This window comes from Trachinotus anak, unplaced genomic scaffold (genome assembly GCF_046630095.1).
Source record: "Trachinotus anak isolate AG129_WGS33_773 ecotype Australia unplaced genomic scaffold, CSIRO_AGI_Tana_v1 ptg000008l, whole genome shotgun sequence".
NCBI classification, from domain to species: Eukaryota; Metazoa; Chordata; class Actinopteri; order Carangiformes; family Carangidae; genus Trachinotus; species Trachinotus anak.
Window position 1 is genome coordinate 14832005 of NW_027273859.1, and position 13255 is coordinate 14845259.

The window sequence follows — 13255 nt, forward strand, 5'->3', positions numbered from 1 at the left end:
AGACAGCCTTTCCAACATGGCAGCGTCAAGCAGCGCAGAGCAAACGCAGTTGCAAGATATGGAGGAGGAAGATGCAGGGATGGAGGAGAGAGAGATGGAATCGGACGAGGAGGAGGAGGAGGGCATGGGAGTAGAAAATTCAGACGACGAGGAGGACGATTCGTCTGAAGATGAGAAGGAAAATGAAGCCGAAATCCAGCGTTTGGAGGAGCAGGTAATTAGCCAACAACCAAGCCAAGCATAGTTAACTAACGTTAGCCGACGAGCTAATGAGAATGAATGGGCGGTAAACACAGTCAACTGCAATACGTCAGTAGCTTAAAACTGTGAGCTGTTCTGCCCTGCGGTGTTTTAGCAGAAACTAGAAAAATAGTAATGTTAGCTGCTGTTGTCCAAAACAATTAAAAGGGCGCGTATGATACGACGCCATTCACATAGCTGTCGTGATTAGCTGTCCTGCTAATCTGTGATGCTAATGGCTCCTCTGGTGACACATGCGTCTTTTCACCATCTCCGTCCAGTGTGACACCACAGCTTCCAGGGTGGTCAGGCAAGAAGTACACGTGTGTAGAAAGTACACACTGTCCTAACTTTATCCGCTGTCACGTTTAAGGTGTTGAATCTGACTGATCATTACATTACATGCAATAAAAGCTCCAGTCTGTGCTTCCACCATAACCAAAACAAAACCGAGTCTATAACTTAATAGCAGCTTTACTTATGTTACACTCAGTTGCCAGTTTATTAGGTACACCGGTCTCACACTAATGCAGTTTAATACCAAAGACATGCAACAAATCAAAACAAGTTCAGTTTTTGCTGAAGCTGTTTCAGGGAGGTGTTGATTCAACTTAATGCCCTCACTGCTATAAATAAATCATTAGAAACGCATCTCAGAATAACACACTACAATTCAATAGCACCACAAACTGCAGCCTCCAAAATGACCATAATGAAACGGTGAACCTGAAAGGAGCATGACAATGGTAATCCTTAGGTACAATTAAGGGTTGCTACTAACAGTTATCTTCGTTATTGATTAATATGCCACTTATTTTCTACTTTAATGGATGTCAGAATATAGTGAAGAACACTCATTAGAATTTCCTAAAGCCCATAGTGATGTCTTGTTTCGTACAATAAACCATAAGAAAACCCCTAAATTACTGATTTATATGAATCAAAGAAAAACAGCAAATCCTCAGAATTTAGAAGTTGGAACAAGGGATTGTTTATTTTTGCTTAGAAAATCTCTTCAATGATTATTTGATTATTAAAATATTTGTCTAATTGATTAATTATCAGGTAATTTTAGCTCTAATAGAATTTATAGGCATAATATATTTGCATCTGTGGTACCCTGGTGGGATCTATCTATTTTTTGTCCCTTATTTGTCACAGTTTGTGTCTTTATTAAGCTTCAAGTTGTGATTGTAGTGTTGAAATCTCTGAAGTCACTGCTTGAATCGCTCAAGCATTCAAGCAGTGACTTAATAAACTTAATAAAGTTACCTTGGTTATTAAGCGGGCACTAAAATCAAATTATAATTTCAGTTTAATATTTTCTTGGTTAGTGGTAATAAATCACTGCTAAATTAACACAGAATAAGCACTGGTTAATTAGGATGTATTTAATTATGTTATTCAACATCTCCCCCCTTTCTTTGAGTGATTTTGTTTTGGTTTTTTTTTCAGCTGTCAATCAATGCATTTGACTACAACTGCCACGTGGATCTCATCAAATTACTGAAACAGGAGGGAGAACTTTTTCGACTGCGAAAGGCAAGGCAGAAGATGAGTGAACTTTTCCCTCTCACTGAAGGTTGGTCTATGTTTAATATGGTTTTGGGGTCATAAACATCAGTTGACAGCAGCCCTGCATTATTTGTGCAAGTGAAATCTCATTTTATTTAATCCTGCAGAGATCTGGCTGGATTGGCTCAAGGATGAGATCCGTCTGACTGAGGAAGAGCCAAACCGGGAGAAAGTATATGAACTTTTTGAGAGAGCTGTAAAAGATTATATCTGTGAGTGCACCGCACATTTGTTACCGCCTTTGACTTGACATTTCATTGTTGCATAATCTTTACATTTAACTCTGTGCCTTTTATATCCAGGTCCAGATATCTGGCTTGAATATGCTCAGTATTCAATTGGAGGCATGGGCTCACCAGGTGGGATAGACAAAGTGAGATCCATCTTTGAAAGAGCAGTAACAGCTGTGGGGCTTCACGTGACTAAAGGACAGACGGTGTGGGAGGCATACAGAGAGTTTGAGAACGCCATTCTTTCTACAGTACAGGTTTGTGTTTCCATCAGTAGCAGAGATCTTATAAGTGGTCACACATACACTCTGCTTTTGTTGCTATTTGATCATGTATGTACGTGTGAGAAAGATTTCATTTTTAATTATACAGTCTCAAAAATGATATTAGATAATTCATGACAGACACTTGTTCGATTAAAAACACTTGTACTGTAGTAAAGAGTAAAGGGCAGATAATATCAGTCTCATCTGCCTCTGTCAGGTTAACAAATCAGGCTTTTAGATGATAATCCACTCATCTAACTCAGAATAAATAAAAATACTTTAAATGTTGAATTCCTTTGATGCTAGACTAAATGGGCCTTTGCTAAATTTTGACACAATTCTCTCTGTTGCCTTTCCTTTCAGCCTCCCCCTGGCAGGATTCCCAGTCGCGAGGAGCAGGAGCTGCTGAACGCTCAGCTTGAGCGAATCCATACACTGTTTCGCCGCCAGCTGGCCGTCCCCTTAATGGGTAAGCATGATGCCTCTTCTGTCCAGACAGGTTGCTGTAAAATGGGCAGGATTCCTGTTGTGAGGGCTGTGTGTCATGGCCATGGCCCACCTGAAAAACTGCATTACCACATTTGTAAAGATAATGCTGCCTTTCAGGATGAGTTAAAAGTGGCACTGACGTGATGTGGCCTCTGAAATACCGTACAGATTTAGAAAGAGAGCACTCCTCTTCAGGCTCTGACCATTCTTTCATTTTGGTTCACAAGTGGACGAGAGTTGGTCGGAGGGTCCAGTATTGTGTAGTTTTTATTCTGACACAGCTGAGTGGAGACCAGGGGCATTTCTTTAATGTTTGAAACTCTTTCCTATCTGAAATTCTCACTTGTGGAATTGTACACTTAAGTATTGGGCAGAGATAAAGAATTATACTTTCAAACATTTGGAAACTGACCCTAAATTAAAACTGATAACTGTCAATGTTACTCTTTTACATGTTGTAAATACTGAATGTGGTGTGTGTGTGTCTTTATTGATAATGTTGAAAAAAGGAAGATTGCATTTAAAACTTGAAATAATTGTGCTCCGTTGCTTTGTAGACATGGAAGCCACCTATGCAGAGTATGAGGAGTGGTCTGAACATGGGGTGCCTGAGACAGTCCTGCATCAGTACAATAAGGCTTTGCAGCAGATGGAAAAGTGCAAATCTTTTGAGGAGTCACTGGTAACTGACTTGCATTAATAATTCTGGCTGAAACGTTATCTATTGCAGTCGTCCTCCGAAAGGACTTGAAATGATGTGCGTAGATTTTGCTGTGTATAACATTTGCATGCTGTTGTCTTGCTGCAGCTGGTAGCAGAACCTCCTAAGCTGGCAGAGTATCAGACCTACATCGACTTTGAACTAAAGGAGGGAGACCCAGCACGGATCCAGATAACCTTTGAGCGTACCCTGGCAGAGAACTGCCTGGTACCAGACATGTGGGCAAAATACACCACCTACCTTGTGAGTACTGGTCAGTGTTTGGCGTGGTGCTGCCTCCCAGCCAGACTGTGATGTTTGCTGTGTAGCGTTGGAACTTGGTTCACATGCCATTACCTCCTAGATGGACTGATCTTATTTGGGGTCTGAAACTGGCCAATTCCATTGTCTGCCAGCAAGGACTAAACAACTATGATTACACTGTTGCAGATTGTGTTGAGTTTATCTTGCTAAATTACAGCCAATGATTTCACCAGCAGCTCCTTCTGAATGGATTCATGGGTCTTTTAACTGTTGTAATGTAGTTTCTGACGCCTTAAAACACTAAACCTGAACAATGACCTGTGATTTGTAAGGCTGATAATCATTTCAGTAATCTTCAAAGGGGGAAACCAATTAAAATTGTTCTTATTTTAGTTGTATCGGATTTTCCCATGGGCACAGTCTTGTTAAAGTAGCCATGTCTTCATGGATGAACTGTGTAAATATTTGCAGTTGCACAAGCAAGCAGTTCATATTAATATAATTTTTAGAAGGTTGCTGTGGTTGCTGATAGAAGTGGCTCTTTACATCATTCGTAAAAAAAAAATCTTCCAGCTCATTTAAGACTATTTTAATCATTTTGGTATTTGTCTTCTTTGGGCTCTTTAGGATCGTCAGCTGAAGATCAAAGACTTGGTTCTTCCTATTCATGAACGTGCCGTCAGGAACTGCCCCTGGACCATGGGTCTGTGGAAGAGCTACCTGCTAGCTCTGGAGAGGCATGGAGCTGATCATCAGGTTGTCTCAGGTAACAACTAGAAACCAGCATGAAGCTGTTCAGATCATGACTCACTTACTGTATTAATTATTTTTTTTGTATATGATTTAAGTGTACTTGCCACAAACATTGTTTGAATGTGTTTTTAAATGATAACAGACTTATGGGAATATATCCTAGACCCTTATAGTGGTATGTTGGATCTTGTTTCATATCATTCCGCCATTCCTGTTTCTTCCACACAGATGTTTTTGAGAAGGCACTGAATGCAGGTTTCATTCAAGCTACAGATTATGTGGAAATTTGGCAGGCATACCTGGACTACCTGAGGAGACGTGTGGATTTCAGTAAAGGTGAGAGCAGTTGTGTGTGTGTGTGTGTGTGTGTGTGTGTGTGTAACACAATTTAAAAAAATCTAATTCAGATTGTTTTTTTGCTGATATTGTCTTGTTTTTTGTAGAATCAAGTAAAGAGTTAGAGGAGTTACGAGGAACCTTCTCTCGATCTCTGGACTACATGAAACAGGATGTGGAAGAAAGTAAGTGGATTTCACTGAGATTTGTTTTTGTGGTGTACTTACTCTGGTTTTCATGCAGGTTGTTGTGGCTTTGCAGGATTTGGTGAAAGTGGAGATCCATCTTGTATCATAATGCAGATCTGGGCAAGAATAGAGGTAAGCATTGTTACTATGACAACCATTTCCAAAAGTTGGATCTCTGTTATGTTCAGTTGTTTTTAACCCTGTATTTAATCTGTTTTTTGTGTCTGTTCTTTTGTTTATTAATATCTTTTTTGTGTTTTTTTAGTAATAACTAAAGTGTGTACAACTACTCAGTGACATTCTTAACCCACTAAATTATAATGACTTACTTTTCCCACACTTTGACAGTTTAAGATTATTATACTATTAAATAATAATTTATGTGACAATCTGAATGTGTGTTTAAAGTTCTAATAAGTCCCCCAAAAATGGCATGTAATATGGAAACAATTTGCATGAATTAACATTTCATGATTTTCTTTTTTTCCTGCTACCAGGCCCTCCACTGCAAGAACATACAAAAAGCCAGAGAACTGTGGGACAGTATCATGACAAAAGGGAATGCCAAATATGCCAACATGTGGCTGGAGTACTATAACCTTGAAAGGTCTGTCAATCCATGTCTGTAAGGGGTTAATTGAAGTGCTCATGACTTTGTGACCAATCATTTGGACTAAATGTGTCTGTTTTTACTTTATCCATAGGTCTTATGGAGACCCTGTTCACTGTCGGAAAGCTCTTCACAGAGCAGTTCAGTGCACCTCCGACTACCCAGAGCATGTGTGTGAAGTCCTGCTCACCTTCGAGAGGGTGGAAGGTGAGTCCCAAAATAAAAACCAAAGTTAGGATGAAAATAAACAAGATTTTCACAAATGACAGCGTGTCTCTATATTTTGCCTCCTCGCCTGCAGGTTCTCTGGAGGACTGGGATGTGGCGGTGCAGAAGACAGAGACGCGGCTGAACAGGATCAATGAGCAACGAGCAAAGGTAGGAGCACGTAATCAGCGCGGCACTGCGCAGCAGTATCATTTAGCTGCTTTTGGCTAATGTTACCATGTTGTGCCCATCTGTTAGGTGGCTGAGAAAGAAGCCTGCCTGGCTCGCCAAGAGGAGGAGAGAGCTGAGCAGCGGCGGAAAGCCAAGTCAGACAAGAAGGCTCAGAAGAAGTTCCAGAAGGGCACACGGTTCGGGGAGAAGAGGAAAGCAGAGCAGGATGATTATCAGGACAAATGGAATGAAGACTCAGGTAAGATAGGCTACTTGGTTTAAATGATAGAACTTTTTACTTTTCATCAAAACAAAGTCTGATATAATTCATTACGTGTTTCCTGATTTTTCTATTTCTCTGTGACAGAACAAGCCCCTAAAAGGCACAGAGGAAATGGGGACCAAACCACAGAGGAGTACATGGAGACTGAGACGGGACTCTTTGGGAGAAACGCGCCCCCCGGCTTTAAGCCTCCTCCACCTGGCACTAAAAAAGTCCAGCAGGGAGCGGCGGTGGCGGCTGATGCCCAGAGGCAGAACGATGACAAACCAGAGCTTCGAAACGATAAAAGCAGTGTGTTCATCAGCAACCTGGCATATACCCTGGAGGAGCCAGAGACAAAGCTTAGGACACTGTTTGAGACCTGTGGTCCCATCACACAGATTCGCCCTGTCTTCAGCAACAAAGGCAGCTTCAAAGGTTACTGCTATGTACAGTTTGAATCCCAGGTGTCAGTCGCTGAAGCCCTGAAGCTGGACAGAGTGGAGGTGGAGGGCAGGCCCATGTTTGTGTCACCTTGTGTGGATAAAAACAAAAACCCTGACTTTAAGGTAAATATGACCACAAGAATACATGTTTTTTATTATGGGCAGGGTATCTGCAGGACAGTCATTTCATTGGGTTTCATGGGTTAGAAGGTGTTAAACAACTTTACAGTTCATTTACAAGTTCTTAAAGATCTTCTTTTGACTTGAAGTTAATTAAGGTTCTAATCCTGTAGGTATGAGTAGGCGGGGCTTATCACATTTTTTGTTTATATCTCAAGCTGACTTTGCTCACCTGAAGTGACCTGCAAATTGCTACTTGCAGTTATAATTGAATTAATTAATTTTAATTGGTTAATCTGTCCATTTTATGCCACTTATCTGGGTCAAGTCATACTGCTTAGTGTTACTGAAAATGTAATGATCAGTAAATCTAGGTCATATCATCCCTACTGGTTTTCCATCATGCTTTGTCCAGTGTGACTGTACAACAGGTGTTAAGTTGAATTCTTTGATGCTTTCAAACGCATATAAACCCTGATAACATACAACACACGTGATGTCTTCACATTTATGTCTTTGTAGGTGTTCAAATACAACACATCAATGGAGAAACACAAAATCTTCATCTCTGGGCTGCCGTTCTCATGCACTAAAGAGCAACTGGAGGAAATCTGCAAAAGTCATGGCACGGTCAAAGAAGTTCGTCTGGTGACGTATCGCTCAGGAAAACCCAAGGTGAGGCATTAAGCGGACGACAGTGTCCAGATGTTTGGCTAAAAATGGTGGTCTTGATGAAGATAATGATTACCACCTACAGCCACGCAGACACTGAGCCAAGTCTCAGTGTGGAGTTTTGCCGACGTTATTAACTCTCTCTTGCTGTGTGTCTCCACAGGGTCTGGCGTATGTTGAGTTTGCAGATGAAACGCAGGCGTCTCAGGCAGTTCTGAAAATGGACGGCACGGAAGTAGAGGGCAACAAAATCTCTGTTGCTATAAGTAACCCTCCTCGCAGAAGCATGATGGATAAACCTGGTTCCAGTGGACCCACGACAGACATGATGCCTCGCCAGGTCTACGGATCGTAAGTTGATTAACGTGTTCCTCTGCTGTTCTTGTGTCTCACATTTGTAACTGTAAAGATAGACAGCTGAGCTGTTTTTTTTTTTGTTTGTTTGTTTTCTTTCCCCAGGAGAGGAAGAGGGCGCACCCAGCTGTCACTACTCCCTCGTTCCCTGCACCGACAAAGTGGGCCCGCGAGCAAAGTTGAGAACGGTACTGCAGCTGAGCGGGTGCCGGCAGCAGCCAGCGCATCAGCGAACGCAGCGGCAGAGACCAAACCTTTGTCAAATTCAGACTTTGCCCGGATGCTTCTAAATAAGTGAGAAGATGAGCGAGAGGATTACGACCGCCTTCACACTGAAAGCCATCTTGTGTCCTTACAAATTAGTGTTGGTGATTTTTCTGTAATTGGTTACCTGACTTCCCTTTAATCTCAGTGTTGTTCTCATCATCCCTTCTGCGAGATTGCCTTAATCGCCAAGCTCCTGCCCTCCATCACAAAACCTTTTCAACCAAGACTTTTCACCAGTGTGACGGATTGTTTTTGTTGGGTGTGTTTGAAGGTGGCTGGCAGGCTATTTTATAAAAAAAAAAAAAAAAAAAGTCTATTATATTTGTGTGTAAATATACTGTGTTTAAAATTGTAAGCCTTTTGTTGCAAGGTGTCTTCTTTTGTTGTGTAATGTGAAGGGGACCTGACAGAAGCATATGGGAGAGTATTTTTTTAAATATTCAAAACAGCCAACCTTGTGAATGTTGTTTTAAAAAATGGGGCAAAATATGCAAAAGTTTGATAGTTCAGACGTGTAACATAGTTGGTGTGTGTACATAAGTTGGATGTGCTACAGTGATGAAAAGACATATTCTCCAGATGTTTTTAGGGAACCTATGACTTTTATTGTGTAACTTATGTTCACCTCTGAGGACACAGCTAACAAGACTAGCAAAGATTTTTTTCTGACTATGGCTAAATCATTATTTTTGCATTACCCTATCTCTGAGTTACCATCTGCTAGTAATCATCAGTATTGTGATGCTGTGGAGTACCCCAAGAGGGTCCAGCATATTAGTATTAGTTAACTGACTTTATCTTGGCCTGGGGGCACGTTACAGTACGAGAACTGCCCTCATGTCATGTCACACTGCTAACAGGTGGTAGAGTATTTACAGACTATGTTGTGTTATGATTTATCTGTTTTCACACATCACTTTCATCACTAATAATGTGGCCTGTCTATTCAGGGTAAAAACATCCATCATCCAGCCACTTAAGTTGTGTTGCACATCATTCTAAATTATGTTCTGTGGAATTAAACAGAGATTCAGAGGGAAATGAACCACATTCCCTTCATCTTTTTGATATTCAGAGCGTGCACATGTAAGCAGGGTGTTAATGATGCCGTAGAAATGTGTCTAATTGGCTGCTTTGCTGGCTGGACACATCCCCGACTAAAGTCTATGTGCTTTAGTTTGGTTGATTAAAAAAATGTTTCCAGCGATTTGGATCTCTAACTTCACATGAAAACTAATAAGCCCAACATAGATTGATAAAGAATCCTCTAAATGCATATTTAAGGAATATTTTTCAAATATATTGTATTTCCAACGTCTCAAATGTGGCACTTGTTTGGTTTTCCTTTTCCTATATTATGGTGAATTGAATGTATTCAGAACTATTGATACAACCAAACTAGACATTTGATGACCTGACACTCGAAGAGCACAGTTTTTTCAAGTTTTGTAGACTGAACAATTAATTAACTGAGAAAATATAAGCAGATTCATCTATAATAATCATTATTTTCAGCCCTGCAACAGTTCATTGATATTAGAAGACAATAATTACTTTTAGATGTTAAAAAGAGTTAGATTATAACCATAAATGTTAGAAAGTACATGTGGACAGTAGTTTTATAAATGTGTGTTGGAGCAGGTTTTCTTCATAGGTTCAGTAGAGTTGATTTCCACTCTGAATGGGTCGTGTTAGAAGAGCTGCAATTCCCTGACAGCTAAGAGGCTACTGCTGTCATCTACATGTATTATTTAGGTCTGCAGCTCCTTTTGACACAAGAGAAGAGAATCTATGCAGTTTTCCCATTTGTGTTTTTCCTGTGTTAGGAGTCAACCATTTGTCCACCAGTTCTCTTGCCCTGTTTGGATAGTAACAATTGTGTTATGTAACATTCAGTATGTTCATTTCAAAAAGGTCACCAGTTTGTAATAAATAGAAATCTACGTTAAAAACAGATGGAATACAAGCTATATGTATTGCTCTCACCAAAGTGGCCTAATATTAAAGAAAAAGAAAAAAATCTGTTGGTCTTTAGAAGTCATCTTCCACCTTCCCAAAGGTGGTTTGAGTGCATTGCTGTTGTTTTGTATAATTTCTATAGTCAATGTTTTGAATTTGGTAGAGGTGAATAATAAATGGCTATTTTTCTGTTCAATCACTGTATTTATTTTCCTGTTTGTTTAAATGTCTAGTCTTTTCTACCCTTGTGTTTTGGGTCCTGTAAGAAAACAAACAAAAAAAAAAACAAAACATCATGTCATGTTTTTTTCTGCTCTAAAACTCGTTTTAATAAAGTTCTGTAAATCATTTTTGATTCCAGTATGACACTCACAGCATTGTTCATTCAAAAACTTTATAACCCGAAAACATAATGAAAGTTAATACTTATATTTTAAAATAAAATAAATAATCCCAAAAAGTGCTTTCAGTGTTATGAGACATTGTGAACTAAAAGTTCACACACCGTACACATCCACAGTTGAAATCACTGAAGCATCTCAAGTCAAAAGACATGATAAAGCTTTGTTTCCCCATCCCATCACCAGTAGTCAAACTTCAGATATGATTCCAATGAGAATCAAAATGCACTAAAATCTTATGGAAACGTGGTTACAGTGGGGAAAAATGCTTCTCGTCGTTGTGCAGGAAAAAGATGTGTATAAAAGCAAACCTAAACACAGCAAAATCTGATTTCAATTCATCATCCTGCAGCAGAATCAATGAAATCAGCAGGACAGAACCCAAACACGGGGACAGTAAGGTAGAATACGGCCCGGGGACAAGGCAATTCAACACATTTTAAGATAGGATTGTTATCTATCAGGTGCATGGAAACCTATTTCTGCATGCCAGTGTCTCATGCTTCTGTTGTCCTCCTTCTCCAGCTCAGTTGTGGATGGGGATGGTCTGTTTGCAGTCAGGACAAGCATGATCCTGGCTGGCTCCTGGCAGTCCCACAGCATGCTCTGTTGTAGAAATCAACAATGTGTCCAATGTTATCTCTGTACATTTGGCTATGAAGCGAATGAAAGGCCGCACATCACCCTCATTAGCTGTGTCTAGAGCTGCATAATATTCAGCCCTTTGTTCTTTGCGAATTGTGATCGGTGGGTATCGCGCTTGCATGAGCACAAGGTTCATGAGCAGGCGTGACGTGCGTCCGTTGCCGTCTACAAATGGGTGCACATACACTAGTTTGTAGTGGGCGAGGGCTGCGTACTCCACAGGGTGCAGCTGCAGGGCCTCATCAGAGTTGAGCCACTGCACCAGCTCCTGCATGTGTCTCTGCAGGTCCTGAGGGTGCGGTGGGATGTGGTGGCCCACAAACACCTGGCTGGTGCGCAGTCTCCCTCCCTCCACGGGGTCCACATAGCCGAGCACCCGCCGGTGAATCTCCAGAATGTCACTAACAGTTATGGCTCCCGATCTGGACAAGAGTGTGGTGTTGATGTACTTCATGGCCGCATCCACACCAATGGCCTCGTTCTGCTCCTGCAGGCTCTTCCCAGGGACGGCATAACGCGTCTCGATGATGTGACGGATTTCAGACAGAGTGAGTGTGCTGCCTTCAATGGCCACCGTGTGGTAGATGTGGTGGTAGTAGGTTTCCTCCATCACCCGGCGGAGCGCAGAATTGCCTTTAGGAATGGACATAAGCCTGCGGACTTTACTGTCAATGATGCCAAAGTAACGCTGGTCAATCTCTTCCACCAAGGGCAGAGTCCGGTCTCGGCTGACCAGAGCCCGCTCATTACATGGCGAAATGGCCAAGGCCTTAGTGTAGAGGTGGTCTGCCTGGACGACATCCTTCTCCTCCTCCAGAATGGTCCCCAGCTCTGTCAGGGCATCCACAAAATCAGGGTTCATACTCAGTGCATGCACCAGCAGCTTGTGAGCCTTCTCCCTCTTCCCCAGTTTCTTCATCTCCAGAGCCTGTTGCAGCGCCGCTTTGGCCTCCAGCTCCATCTCTGCAAACACAATGACACCAGCGTCTCCAACAGGTCAAACACACAGACAACAGAGCTGGACAGTACTGACTTATTCCAGCAGTGATCATTGTATATGTAAAATCACCTGCTGTTTTACACAGAAACACAATTGCAGACAAACAGGAACTTGCATTTTTAAGAACCAGAAATCATTCAGAAAACTAATATTTAAAATCCCATAAAGAGATTAGAGGACAGATGATAAGGCTGCAGCCCGGGGCCTATTAACCTATTTCTTATTTTGCACATAAAACGTCAGAAAATTGTGTGAAAATTGCCATCACAGTTTCCATGAGCGCAAGGACACGTCTTCAAATTGCTTGTCACAGTCACAAATCCTCATATTTAAGAACCTGGAAACTTGAATGTTGGGATATTATCCTTGACAAATGACTTGAGACGCCATAACATATGGTACCGAGTTGAACTGTGAGTTTGGTGGAACAATACACCTGTTGTTTGTACCTTTGCTGGGCTTGGACCTGTGAGGCAGCAGATCAAGGGCGGTGAAGGGGACGGTGAGGCTGGTGGACTGCACAGCTGGAGGCTGCTGAGAGCTTCCCCACAGCTGGCAGCGGAGCTGAGCGATGCCCTTCAGGGCGGCGCAGCACTGGTTCTCCACCCCGACCAGGGGAAGCAGGAGGGCCACCAGAGAGCCGAGGAGGACACACAGCAGCGGGCCCCATCCTCCGAGGACACGGCCACTGGTGTAACGCCACACCGTCACAGCAGCCATGATGATCCCAGGTTAATTTCTCCATCCTCTGGTGGTACGGTTCCCCATGTATACCCAACCCAGCTAGGAGAGCCGGAGGGCGGCTGTCAGGATGGACAGCACGGCCAACATGACAACTGGGAGACCCGCCGAGAAAACTTATCTCAGGATTTCAACGCTGACAGCTCGTCACTTAGCTCCCTGCCGCCTGTGTGAGGGTGTGAGGCTCTACGCTGGAAATAAAGACCAAAAAAACGACTAGTTGATTCACAAACCGACTTGTTTCCGGCGGTAGCTGTAGCTGTAGCTGTTGTGTACAAAATATACACATCATCTCCTCGGGCTGCACTTGTGAACATTCTCGAACCTCATTGGCCTGAATTTTATTAAAGGACGGTGCT

At 42.0% G+C, this 13255-nt stretch overlaps 2 protein-coding genes across 2 annotated transcripts; one reads left to right on the forward strand and one right to left on the reverse strand.

The window, feature by feature from the left end:
• Positions 1–16: 16 nt before the first annotated feature.
• sart3 (spliceosome associated factor 3, U4/U6 recycling protein) lies at positions 17–8461 on the forward strand. Its single transcript, XM_071482912.1, has 19 exons — positions 17–214; positions 1696–1822; positions 1923–2027; positions 2118–2302; positions 2675–2780; positions 3358–3482; positions 3609–3764; positions 4392–4530; positions 4746–4853; positions 4961–5038; positions 5115–5173; positions 5539–5648; positions 5746–5858; positions 5953–6029; positions 6117–6288; positions 6397–6860; positions 7380–7532; positions 7693–7880; positions 7989–8461. Exons 1-19 carry the CDS (start codon positions 17–19, stop codon positions 8179–8181), a joined length of 2856 nt encoding a protein of 951 aa, XP_071339013.1. The 3' UTR covers positions 8182–8461.
• A 1946-nt stretch (positions 8462–10407) lies between these two features.
• ficd (FIC domain protein adenylyltransferase) lies at positions 10408–13205 on the reverse strand. The gene is made up of 2 exons (XM_071482913.1): positions 12605–13205; positions 10408–12118 (listed from the first exon to the last, which is right to left on the reverse strand). The coding sequence occupies exons 1-2, from the start codon at positions 12873–12875 to the stop codon at positions 11037–11039; spliced, it is 1353 nt and encodes a 450-aa protein (XP_071339014.1). The 5' UTR covers positions 12876–13205; the 3' UTR covers positions 10408–11036.
• Between the last annotated feature and the right edge of the window lie 50 nt (positions 13206–13255).